The 13,692-nt window shown below is 42.6% G+C and overlaps 1 protein-coding gene across 3 annotated transcripts in view; it reads right to left on the bottom strand.

Annotated features, from left to right (window-relative positions):
- The window catches only part of LOC144069111 (uncharacterized), a 163,081-nt gene extending 149,975 nt beyond the window's left edge, over positions 1 to 13,106 (bottom strand). For all 3 annotated transcript variants that reach the window (XM_077594224.1, XM_077594226.1, XM_077594225.1), the window contains exons 1-2: positions 13,003 to 13,106; positions 9,372 to 9,582 (exon numbers count right to left, since the gene is read on the bottom strand). In XM_077594224.1, coding sequence (XP_077450350.1) covers positions 9,372 to 9,582; positions 13,003 to 13,018 — 227 coding nt within the window. In that variant the 5' untranslated portion in view covers positions 13,019 to 13,106. The remainder of the gene's footprint in view (positions 1 to 9,371; positions 9,583 to 13,002) is intronic.
- Positions 13,107 to 13,692: the final 586 nt, after the last annotated feature.

Here is a 13,692-nt window from a genome sequence, read left to right as displayed (position 1 = left end):
CAGGATGGAGATGATTTTTGCTCATTAGCATAGCCTCACACACGTGCGCAAATGTCCTTTTGATGCAATAAAGATCGGGAACTCCTCCAAGTAAGTAGAGGACTTAGTTGTTCTCTGGGCGTGATGAATTTTTTAGAGGCAGCCTGGAGGTAAAAACCTGAGAAAAAGGTTTACGTTTGAATAGTTGAGGAGCAAGAGAGGGGATTGTGATTCTTTCTTTCCTCTTCATTGTACGCAAAGTGCTCCCAGATTAAATCTCACTCACACAGCCCAAGGTGCACCGTAGGAGTTAGCTCAGCTTAAAGCGCAATTATCCACTTGGCTATTTCCATCACAATACTTGAAAACAAAGCAGCAATACTATTACAGTGGGCCCAGATTTACATTTTCATGGATTTCAAACTTTTTTCTCCTGCTCAGATTTCACAACAAATCACTAAATCAAAACAATCCAAGCATACTGTTGGATAGTTTGTGCGACAAAACTGTGAGTGTTTAGTGGGGGAGAAAAATGGAGTGAAAACCATGTCACATTAATGATTTAAAGTCGGTAATAGGATGTGCTGTGACGCTGAGCCGCCAGCTAAACTGAGTTTAAGGCTGCGGAGTTAATGTATTCATGAGGAGGAGGGATTACCGCGAGAGACGAGAGGAGAGCGAAAGAGGAGCATCGGACGATTTGAGGTTATGCGCCAGGGAGTAAACCGTAGGAAATCAAAAGATTTATCAAAAGATTTACAATAATAAATATTTTGTTTTACATTTAGTCTCCCCACACTGCGCCGCCATACGCTCATTCTTGTCGGTTTTCTCGCCTGGACTTCCATTGTCATCAATTTCACTGAATGAGTTTATTTTGGGTGCGGAATCCAAAACTGTTCTGTTTTTTTCCGCAATCAAGGTTTTTTTTTTAACTACGGGACCATTAGGAGTATTAAGAATAATGTGGTTAACATACGTCTATTTTTTTTAATGTTCAACTAATGCACTCCTCATTGTTATCAATTTAAATCAAATAATATATGAGTATGAGTAATTGCAAAGTAATTGTCTATTGCCATAAATGCCAAGCAAGAGTTAAAAAGTAATTCAATGACATACTGAAACATCCTAAATCTAGGTCACTTCATGAACGTGAGAATAAAAAACTAAATTCATTTGATAAATTCTATATCAATTTATCTATTTAATATGAAACATTATGGCAGCTAAGTATTTATTTTTCAATTAGTATACAAATGCATTGCCTTATTTGACTGGAATGAATCATGTCATAAAAAAGATAATAATAATAGTAAAATTAAATTTACGATGGCATTGATGACAATATTTTAATGGAGTCATCAATATGCCACTCTTGTATTGGATCTCATTACGGGTACCCAATATGATATACATGGCTAGTATAAAGCAGGACTTTGGTCCGAAGTCAGCTGGCAAGAAATTATATATCATAAGCACGTGTTGAGTTGTGCCTTGCTTAATAAGCCGTCCTTACAACATGAGATGCGCCGCGTCGTTAAATGCAGCGACGCATTCATAAACATCTCGTAAAATAAAGGACGAAAGTAGCTAAGCTGCAAAAACATCCGTCAGGGCTCATCTGAAGAAGAAGGCCATTAATAGCAGGTGACTGATGCATTAAGAGCCAATAAAATGGTCCCGTGTCAGAAAACACAAGCACTCAAGCCATAAAACTAAAGTAATGTGATGCCGCAGTGTGGAATTAAATAGAAATATGTAAGCATGTGTACGGTGCAACTCTTCCATACTCTTAAGTTAAAATTGACAGCCATTAAAATGACTGTTTCACTCTGAATTTAGGTGACGTTTCCTCAAAAAGGCAAATGTTTGAAATGTCATTCATTAGCGCCTGAATATAGACAGTATTTTGTGTATTGGAGATGATTACCTTGCACGTCACGGTGCGCAGGATGGGCCCGAGGGCCTTCGAGTGAGACAAAATGGCGGACCGTTAGCAAGCAGATATTAGGCGTCGGTGTTTTGAGCGGCGGACTAATGTGACGAGAGTGGCGGCATGTGAGGGACAGGCGTGGCGCACAACGTAGCAGCGAGGCCTGCGGGGGCTTTATCCTGGGCCAAGAAGCTGGCTCAGGATGCCACACCGCTTCGTCATTATCGCTGCCGTTGGCTGGCCTACTTTTGCCCCTGTCCATCAAATGACTTTTTTTTCTCGTGGATTTTGGTACATGTAAACCATTCTCACTGCTAGATAACACTCAATTACATTTTTGTTAAAAAAAATTCTGTCCCTGAAGATAGTCTCAGTTTGCAACTCGAAACTACACGTACTACATGTGTACCCCGTGAGGTGACCCACAAACGAAGTCTGAAGAACATATACCCAATGGCATTTACCTTTACTTTAGCTGCTCTTGGGGGTATTTTGGCCATTGTAAGAGATTGGATATAATTCAGCCCCAAAGCTAGTGTCACCTACCAGCATGGAGGTGGGTAGGTATCTCCATCATGGGTTGACCCACAAAAAAATACTCCGTATATTTGCCATTTTCATTTGAATTCGGCATTTCGGACTGGTTATGGCTATCTTTCGGCAACTGGCAATATATATTCAATTTCAATCTGAAACTTGGTAGGCTAGTCCATAAAAAATATATGTAATAAACAAACAAACTCAGCCAATTATGATTTGAAGATTTCAGCCCACAGATCTAGTTCCACAAACCCACATGGAAGTTGGTATGTCCAGCATAAATGGACCCAGAATAAAAGCCACAAGAGCATATGCTCAAAACGCCATAAGACTTCTTCCATTTTTTTAAATGATCTATTTTGGGCAAGATAACCTGAGCCCTAAAACCAGTTTCACTCATCAGCATGATTCTCGGAAGACTAGTCGATCATGAGTAGACCCACAAAAATCAACAATCCAAGGCTCAAATGGAACAGTCAGACAAGCATCATATCATCATTCTTGGCTCCTCGGATAAAATGAAACTCCATTCAGCAGAAATTTAACTGTGTCGACCCAGTCCTAAAAAGTGGCATGGCTGGTTGAAAGCCAAATGCTGCCAAATTTGCACCACCTGCGACAGATGGGCGACGCAGAATTGAGGAAACAGTTCTCTTCGATGCATGTGGGCGTTGAGCGTCGTGGCAAAGTTGGAAGACTCGCCACCAACAAAAAGGAATATGAAAACTCCTTAATTTTCAAAGTGTGTGATAAAAGTTCTTGCTCCAGAGAGCATTAAAATATTTGCGCGCCTGCTTTATAAGATGTGATATGATGAGACAGTGCAGGTGTACTTCGCGACAAGTCATTAGGCAGAAGCAGTGATGGAAGACGATAAAAGGAAGTGATCGGACGGCTTGTCAGCTGTTGTTGCGTAGGTGGACAGAACTTTTCACGGTGAACTTGAAAGCAGCCAAGCAGCCCGTGGGCGCTTTAATGTCATATTCCATGAAATGTATATAATTTCTTCTAAGGACCGCGCTCGCACACGGGGGACTGTTATTCTCTCTCGCCATCAACACCCTAATGCACACATGCAAATATTATGCTAATGGTATGTTAATTGGTGGCGTAGCTGCAAAGCAGCCCTGCTGTTCAAATGACTGGTGAGAAAATAGGTGGGGTCAGTCGCAAGCTGTAAAAGCAGCTCGAAACACAAATAAACAAAACCCTCGGGGATAAGCGGAACAAGGGCGAGTGATAAACGGATGAGCAGAGAGACATTGAATACAAGGGACCGCCGGCTAGGGGTGGGGTGTGAGGGAATCGGCTCAGGGATACGGTAACACGAAGAGGCAGAGGGACAAGGAACGAACGTGGGGCAATGATGCTCTAAAGGGGATTACAAGGAACATGGGACGACTTGAGGTAAAACAAATATAGGGTTAGAACTGGAAGTAAATAAAGGCATGGAGAAATAAATGCAAATAACGGCAGGATTAGATATTCCCATGTATTATATGCACAAATTATCAAAATTCATACTACTCATGAATTCGCTGAGTGACTTCATTACCATACCTTTTCATGTTTTTAAAGAGTACGGAAACGTTTAAGCTTTCAACTAAGTGTTTTTTTGTGTGAAAATTGTCATTTTAATTTAGGAAATAGACGAATTGCTGAAGATTAATGATAATGTACTAGGTTAGGTAAGGCAAATTTATTTGTATAGCACACTTGACAGTTTGGAAACCCCACCCCCAACGACACCTGACCAACTATACATCCTAGCTACTGTTGTTAAGGGACAATGCTTACTTCTGCCACTTCCAACTACATGCCTCCCAAAAAAAACGAGCAGACACAAGTGTTCCCTTCTAAGTTAGGTGAAGTTAACACCAGAGGCAAACTAGCGAGCTGTCATGCCTAACTTGTGGAGCAGGAAATCAGCACATGTAATATTCCATTACATTGCTAGTTTTGTACCAAATCCTATTAAATTACATTAATTAAAAATTGTGTTTGTCTGACTTTTTCAAACATTACCTCCTCCTAGTTCAGAGCAAAAACAATCACAGTTACACTAGGAAAAATCTAGGAAAATGTTGTGCAGGTGTACACATTAACAAAATGATATATACTTAATGCTGTAACGATCAAAGAAGACACAACCGTGAGAGGAAGTAAGCACTCGGGAGATGCCTGATCCTGTGTTGCAAGACAAATTTGTTTGGAGTATTGAGAGTTGGGAAACATTTCCAGGCAAGCCAATAAATAAGGCACCCAGTGGGTTTTCTATGAATCTGTCTGGGGAGCCTTGCGAGCTCTGGGCCTGGAGCGCTTCTGTACGTGTGGTGTAATGAGCGAGAGCTCGCCGGGCCCTGGCACAGGCGCCGCTATTTGGAAGCAGTCAGTGTCCACTGCATGCCAAGCATCCACAAGATCCCCCTACATCTCAAAAACAACCCCCAGTGGAGCCCTGGCGGCTGCCAGCTTCTCAGACAGCCTACCGCTAACCCCTCCGGACCGGGAAAGTGTCTTCCGGCCAAGGCAAGAGATCGCTGGCCTCTCACTTGTCCCCCCGAAAAGACGGACCGAGGGGGCTCGGAATTCTGATTCCATCGCCTGGCTCGCTTCATTTGGCTCCAAGATTTAAAAGCCCATTTATTTGTCTCTTAGCTTCTTTGTCGCGACAAAAAATTTCCCCCGCACTTGCGACACGGGCGCCAAAAGCCACAGCTGACAGCCATGTGTCCTGACAGTTGACTTTGAATCCCACTTGAGACCAACTTGCTTTGTTTTGCGCATTATTTTCAGTTTTCCAGACAAGGGTGGACAGAAAAAACTTGTCAGCCTGCATTTGTAACCGCGTTAGCACCAGCTGGCCCCATCTCCCCGCTTCCCCCAGGCAGGAATTGTTGGGATTTAATTTATTTATTTAGTCTCAGCAATTGGGAAAAATCCAGGTCAATCCAGAATTGGAGAACAAAATGACTAAGCAGAAATTACATGCGCTAATTGCTCAGACTGCTGGGATGACCTAAGGCAATTCCCTTATTTATCATATTTAGTCAAGGTTTTTCACTGCAACTGAGTGTGTGAGATCAACAGTCCTGGTCAAAATTTTAGAAAGATTGATTGCTCTAACAGTCAACACGCATTTGGGTGAAAAAGTGTCAAGTTTTCCAAAATGACAAAGATTTGTGAAATGTGGTCCAAAAGTAGGCAGATGCACCATTGAAGTGAACGTTTCTGTGGTGAACGTTTAATCAGAAGCCGCAAATAATGCAAAATGAACAGTCCATCCAAATTTGGGACGACTGATCCGCAAAGGCGAGGCGACAAAAGCAACAAGAAGAGTCATGATAGCAAGGGGATTGTGGGTTTAAAGCTAAAACTTGGAACAGCTGCTGTACTGCATCATGAGAGTAAGTAGGATTTCCCAGATGGAGGTTTCCTAATGGCGTAAAAGTCAATTCGTCGACGACCCATTAGCACCCCTTTGCCAAAGGCGTCGAGGCCACGCCGTAATGGCCTCGCTTGGCTGCGGCCGCAAGTCTGCATGTAGCGGATCTAGCATGGATTTATTCTGATGTTCTCGGGGATTACATGGTCAGTGAGCTGTGTATTACAAGTAGATTTAGATCCCTAACTCCTGAAGATAAATCAGTGATAGGAGGTAGCTGGAGTGATTGTTGAATCGGCACGTTAGCCATGAGTCTAATACAGTGGCGGTCCGTGCATTTTCTCGTAGCGCCTTCAACGAATAAATCCAACCCTCAAAAACGATTTTATGGCAATAAAACCTCTACTGCAGCTACAGCTGCGACACATAAAAAATAATCAATAAATAAATGCAAAAAAGGGGTAAAATCCACTTCCTAGCAGCATTTAATGATGAAATACAAATACTGGTGCTTTTCAGACATTACAACCGGGCCAGGGGGGTGATTTCCCCGGGAAAAGACAGTGATGGATGCCAATGGCGAAACGGCAAAAATTGCTCTAAAATGGGGTAAAATCCACTTCCTAGCAGCATTTAGTGATTAAATACAAACACTGGATCTTAAATACAAACACTGGAACTTTTCAGATATCAGAACCGGGCCCACAATTGAAATATTATTTAGGAATATAGCCATATTTTACTCACCAAAAATCCTTTTTTAACTGTACACAATATCCATCCTCCTTTCTTTCTTCCTTCTTTTCTATCGCCATCGAAGCTAATGCTGTCGAGCCTGTCCTGTCGTATTTCTGGCATACGTTTATTTTGATTTAGTGCTGAAAACGTTCTTTCCCGGTTGTGACAGGCTTGCTTGCTTTGGAGTTGTCCGACCTTTCTTAATGATGTCCAGCTTTTTTTTCTTGAAAAGTTCGTCTTGAAAATTGCTTTAAATCAACACAACAATATATTTGCTCATGCAGCTCGCACCAGATACAGTTTGGTAGCCCCTGGCTAGTCCACTCTCACTATCACTATATCACTAGCCAATCATAGTTGGGGAAAGAAATGACGTATCCCTACGCCTGCGAGAAGGCAATGACGTATCCCTACGCCTGCGACAAGGCATTGTGGTGTTGCCAACTTGAAATCTGATCGGTTAAAGTAACAGTCTTATCGACGCTTGTTTAATGCAGGAGAGCCTGCAGAACTGATTGTGTAGGCCTTGAGGCAGATTTCTGACCATGGCAACAAATAATGGCTGAAATGTGATTGGTTAAAATGCTTCAATATGAAAACACACATCTGGAAGCAGTGCAACCAGTGCGAAAAGCAATGAAAGGAAGCTAACAGACAATTTGGAATTATTTAATAAGTGTATTGATGGACAAAATATAATATATGATTCAGATATTTCTTAGGCCAGCAGAGAATGCCTTGAAGGCCCTGACGGCCTGCCACTGGTCCAATACAGAACAATGATTCTGTCCTGGGACTGAAGCAAAACTAAACTTGCTACTGGTCAGGTCCAGCATTGAGAGACCCACCAAAACATGTAGGGCTGCAACTTTTAATTCAATTAGGAAAATCAAATTTTGCTGTTTCAATTTATCGCTTCATTAGAGTAGTGTTTAAAATGGTTTATTTAGAAACTACTGTATTTACTTTTATAGATTTGGGAGGATACAACAGTGAATACAACATAACCACTATTTGATGCTCTTTTGAAAGGGCAATCTTGGCACAAGTGGTCAAAATAAACATTCTAGCAAGCATTAAGACTTATTTCTTTGTTTTTAGGTCGAACTGTTTGTTATCCAATTACTTGATTAGTTAAATTAATTAAACAGTAGATTAATCAATTGCTTAAATAGTCGCCAGCTACAGCCCTACAACTTTTAGGCAATTTAGGGTCATTTTCATCATTTCTTTGACTAAAATACAACTTCGCAAAGCCATTTTCTTCAGTAGTCTTAAGCTCTGCTTTCTTTGAAAATGCAAAACAACTGACAGAATGGATCTGCCACTTAGTCTTATTCAATTTTACGGTGAATATAAACACTTCGCTTGAGTCAGAATGTAGCATTACGGTGAGAGACATCTACTCGCTCCCTCTTGTCCCGTTTGTTCACGGACATAAACGGTCTGCGTTGAGTGCGGCTAAGCCGCTGCACGCCGACATTCTTTACAAGGCCCGAGAGAGCCCGGTCGTGACCGCAAATGAGCACGGGCCCGTAAACACAGACGGATCTTGACGTTGAGGCAGGAGCGATAGCTTGACCTAAAACTATGTTTGTGATGTCAAGATTAACCCCAATGCTGAAATGCAACTGTAAATCAGGCATCCTCTGTACATTTCCTATTGTTTGACAGCCGTGCCTGCTAAGGAAATTTTCCTCATAGCGCACATTAATCTCTCTCTCGTCCTTTAAAATAATCCTTTTACAGCACGGTTGGGCAGAAACTGCTAAATTCTACAAAGATGCCCAAGTCCGGATCAGCGGGTCGTATCAATCAGTCTAGAAACGGAACCTCGTGCCACTTTATCGGAGCGCCGTGTCAACTGTCACTTTATAGAGAGGAGTCTGTTCCGATAAATAAACACAGCGTTGCAAGAGGACAGTTTTTTCTCTCTCGGCGGTAATGTGGGATCTCCAAAAAAAAGTGTCAAATCTACTCAGACAGTGACAGACAGACGCAGTGTACCTGTGTCGCACATACGCAATCACTTGTGATTTGTTTCATGGGTTACATTCTTTTTCTTACAAGGGTTGAAAACTTTCAAACCATCCGGTTTTCCTCTCTTTCTCTTATTATTCACGGTAGATGAAAGACCGCCGACAAATGTTGACGTTATGACCTCGGCGAGAGCATGTATTGTTGGGTCACTCTCAAAGAATGCATCAGTCGCTTTGTCAGGCGAACAAAAAGAAATCCCTGAGAGAAGATTGACCTTGCGACTGGTGGGGCTCTTAAATTGAACACACAGGAATGAAGTTGCACTTTGAATTTAAACACTAACTTTTGCTTTGACTGGGGCGAAAAAAGGTTCAGAAATAAACCTTCACCTTAAATGATCTTTTGTAAAGCAGAGAAAATGTACATCAGTTGTGCATTTTTAGGAGAAAGGAAGCGAAACCCCTGGATTAAAAAAATCAATCAGGAAACAGCTGGCTAGTTTGCATATTATGCTACAGGCTACATGTTTCCTTTAGAACATTTGAAACCATTGTTTTCAATCATTGCGCCGTGTTTCATTCTAAAATAAAAATGTGTTTGTATGTATGCCTTTGTTACTTACGATTCATGGACGAGTTGTAATATTTTGTTACTCTAACATGTCCAAATTCGAAAGACTGTTACATTTTGTTCTGGTTTACCAAAGTGATTTTAACCCTGTTGACTATATTCTTATTGGCTGTTTGAAAACATCTCGCAAACTGTACTACAAGCGGAAGAAAGCTAGAAGGGACCACACAGGAATGAACTAACCTCATGAGAAAAGTAGAAGATGATGGATTTGGGTTGACACGCGTTATGGCCGCAAATCTTTTGGGGTCGCCAGGAAAGCGATAGCCCCTTTGCCAGCCGCCCCTCGGTCGGGATTCTGGGAGGTTGGAGCCGGACCAGAACCCGTCCGAAGTGCTCAGGTTGTCACATTGGACCCTGAGGTGGAAAGATGAGCCTGGAGACTCACTATAGCCTAAAGTGACATAAAAAGGAGCAAACAGCTTAGTCAAATACAGTCCCAGGGCGACAAGTGTAACTTTTAATTATCATGAATGGAATCACTCGAAAACTTCACCGCCGTTGATTTTATCCCACTGCCTCTGCCCCCGTTTATTTATTTTATTTTTTTATGCAGGGGCTGTGCCCATTCCCTCCCCTCCGCAAATCTCACAGTGACATTTGGGAGCAATTTTGAAGTGCGCCTGCAAAGGTTGTCAAGGGATTAATCTCATCTCATGCTGCGGTGGGAAGAAAAAAAAAACGAAAAAAATCAGGGGGAAAAAGGCTTCCTCCAAGAATTAAACACAATTTACCCATCAAGACAAGTCTTTCAGGATGGAAGACAAGCATAAATAATATCTCCGCGGTCCAGATTCGCTAATTTACAAGCTTAGCATCTCCAAATGTTATTAACAGCGATGACGAGGTTAACAGAAGGCGCTGTAGGGAATGATTTGTTATCCGGGCGAGCAGCAGCAGGGAAAGAAAATGCACATGTTGGAGTGCTCAGATAGAAACAGAGACATACCTGACAAAGCCCCCCCCCCCCTTCACCATCTCTTACCGCTCCCACAATGCAACTGCGCTCACCTCGGGCAGGCAGATCCCGAACTTGGCACGGCCTTCACTAATGTTCTTTTCCCTCCTGTCTCATTCTCCTTTCCCCTTTTTTTCTCTCCACCCCTTCCGCTTCTCTCCGTATTTCTTCCCACTCGAGGCTTCTTCAAACATCAAATGGAAGATTTGGGGAATTTTGGCATCTCGCTCAGATGTTACGTTTGTGAGGCGCTTCCAAAAAAAATCTCTTTGTCGCTTCTGACAATCTATATCGACCGGTACACGTGGGCTTATTATTAAAACACACTTTTTACAGGCACGCTTAAATGCTCAGAATAAAAGAGCTTGGCGACCTCTACTCTTTTTTGGCTAAAAGGGGAAAAATGTACTTCAATGTCCACCTGTTGGCATTCAATAAGAAAAATAAAAAGGAAGAGTTCATTAGCACTCCTGGCACATTGCTACCCTCGTCGTTTCTGTCCTCCCTTTTTCAGTCCTTTTAGTGCATCAGTACAATCCATCTTTCTGTATCTTTATTCCCTGTTTGCTCTTTTTCCCCCTTAGATTGAAAATTTGAAAAGAAATGGGTTCTAGCATTCTTTTCTTCCTCACCAAAGCATGTCCTGCCTCAGTCCTTCCTATCCCCCCTTTTCCAGCCCAATTAGGTCAATGGTGTTTCCCTTTCACTCAGTGTGTCCCCTCGGTAATTGAAATTGTGACTTCAGGAAGCATACAGACGCTCCCCTACTTACGAACGAGTTAGGTTCCGAGCGATTGTTCATAAGTTGAATTTGTTCATAAGTTGCTCAGTGCTATATTTTGTATTATAATTTATGTTTAAGGCCTATATAAGTATATATACGTGCATTTGTATGTTTAAGGCTTGTATAAGTAACACACACTGGTTTGTACTGAAAAAAACATTTAATAAAATGGAGAGATACATACAGTACTGTATACATACATTAGAGAGAGAGAGAGATTTACTAGACACTGGCCGAAAGAAGCTATCTAATGACGATTGCAGTTTTCTTCTTTTTTCCATCATAAATGATGCGGTAGCACTGTATGGCATCATTCAATTGATTTGCAAACTTTGTGCAATGTTCAATATTTGGGTCCTGCTGCTCGATCTTTATGTTTATAAATCGTACGGACGGTCGAACGATTCAAGTTGTATTCACGTGCAACGCTCACCACTTTCTGACGCGCATCAAGCTTTGTTATTATTGCCATTCATTTCAAATGGCTTGCCCCTTCCTTGCACCTCCCTCAATAGAAGCCTTTCGCTATTCACCAACAATATTCAATAATGGATGCACGAGATATTTAATGATACAAATGAAAAAGGTTCTTTGCGCACTGGAGATACGTTCACACACTTCCGTATTACAACGAACTGGGCAGAGGAAGGTAGATGCTGGGTGAGCGCTCACAGCGCCAGGCGTCGGTATTAGCGGCGGAAAGAAGCACTACTCGGAAAAAGGCGCACAATACAAAATCAAATTTACGAACATTTTTCGACATAAACGCAATTTGCAGACATGTTCGTATGTACCATTGTTTGTAACTCGAATGTTTGTAAGTAGGGGAGCGTCTGTATTTAATTGTTTTTCAGTTTGCCATATGTTTGAACTTTCTGTCCTTTGGAAAAAAAATGTGTTAATCTTTCCAATTCGTGTTAACACTTTTAGTGTCGGCATTCACAACACAAAAAGTCACACTAACTAAATAATGTCGCGCCGATCATCAAACTCTCTGTGGCACGTCCAAAAAATGTACTTGTCACTTGGGTTTCGGTCCCCTCGCCAAATGTTTTGGTCCGATTCAAACTTTTTTCCCCCTCCCTTTGTAAATAACTAAGTAGTTCCTGAATTTGGAATGCCGCACCATATTTTTTTTTCTTTCTTAAGCTGACAAGGCGCGAACACCCTGCATCCCGACGCCTTTTGCGCGCACGAGTGGGTGTTCGTGCGCCAACGCGTGTGTCTTCCCAGGGAGAATATTTTTGATCTGCGCTGGCTGTTTATCTTGCCGGAACAGGAGTCTCCCGTCACTCCAGCCCCTTTCTGATCCTGACAGATGAGTTCAACCTGCAGCCCGCAGCCACCGAAGAGAAGGGAGGCAGGGGGTGGGGGGCTTGGCGTGGGTTTGTGTGCGAGAGAATGAACAGATGGATACGAGGGAACAGGAATAGAGGTGAAAGTAAAGGAATGAAAGGGAGAGAAGAGCAAGGGAGAACAGAGGCTTCTTAGCCTCACCTGCCAGTCTGTGTTAGTGGGGATGAGCCAGTTTTCCTGCTTCTTGAAGCTTAGTGTCAAAGGTGGGACTGCGGGGCTCTGTCTGACACGCGTACAAGTGAGAGTGTGTGTGTGTGTGTGTGTGTTGGGGGGGTGGGGTCGGGGGTTATGTGTCTTTTTGCCCAGTCGGGGTTCCCCCTGCGCCGTTCCCACTTTGCACCTCCTCGCGAGATCACCTCCGTCTGTCGTTGTCGTCTCTTGCTCCTCCGGGAACCGGCGGAGAAGACTTGAACCTCGGTCCGACTCACTGGTTGATGCATTTTTTCACATATTTTGTTTGTCAGAATTTGGGGAGTCATTTTCAAGATGTATGGGAAACGCTGGTAGGGCAACAAAAGTAGGAGGCTCGGGGCTGGGAACATTTACAGTAGCAGGGGAGCACAAACAAAGGGCTCACGGTTCTGGGGAATTTGAACCAGTCTATTGAACCGGAGTAATTGGGAGCACGGCCGACACACGTCAAGACTGATAGCAGCTGCCGGGTAACGGAGTCACCTCAGCACAAACTCTCGTTTCTTTACATGAACCGTTCTCACCTCCTGAACCGTCCATTCACAGCATTCTCCTCTGAATGGGAAGAAGCTCATTCCATTCCATTCAACGTCGGATATCTCCGTCAAATGAATGTCGCCTAAGCGGGGGGGTGAACCTTTCGTCTCACCTCACCCTTGCTCTGGAATGGATTGGAAAAAAAGCAGTTTTTATACACAGAATATGACATTTTGTCCCACACAGCGTGGCAAAAAACCTTGACACGTTCACCTTGTTGTTGTATCTGGCACAGTTGTAAATGCGGAATAATTTCATTTTCAAATAGCTCAACTTGTCAGAGAAGCACCCAGCAAAAATGTCCGCCAGCTTTTATTTGATTAGAGCGCTTGCGTCTTGTGAAAAACTCTGACAGGATTGCGACCCCTCATAGAAAGAATGACGCTATCTGGGCGTTTCAGCTCAGAAAACATCAACTCGAAGCCTTTTTTTCCTTTTGTATTCCTAGCCCGCTATTAACTTAAAGTCATGTCTCATCTTTGTTGTCCTGAATGTTTTTCTGAATCCCTAGCGCTCTCATGAAAGACAGTGGTAAGTTTGTATGAGGTGAATTGCGTGCACCAGCTCCATTACGTTACAATGAGCAGACAAACTTGTTTTTTTTTTAATATTCCGTTTCCTAACTCAAATTTTTTTTCTTCTTATTTTGCACCTACAATTTTGATTTTTTTTCATGG

The sequence above is a fragment of the Stigmatopora argus genome, chromosome 23 (genome assembly GCF_051989625.1).
Source record: "Stigmatopora argus isolate UIUO_Sarg chromosome 23, RoL_Sarg_1.0, whole genome shotgun sequence".
NCBI lineage: Eukaryota > Metazoa > Chordata > Actinopteri > Syngnathiformes > Syngnathidae > Stigmatopora > Stigmatopora argus.
The sequence above is the reverse complement of the archived record's forward strand: the minus strand, read 5'-3'. Positions and strand labels throughout refer to the sequence as shown.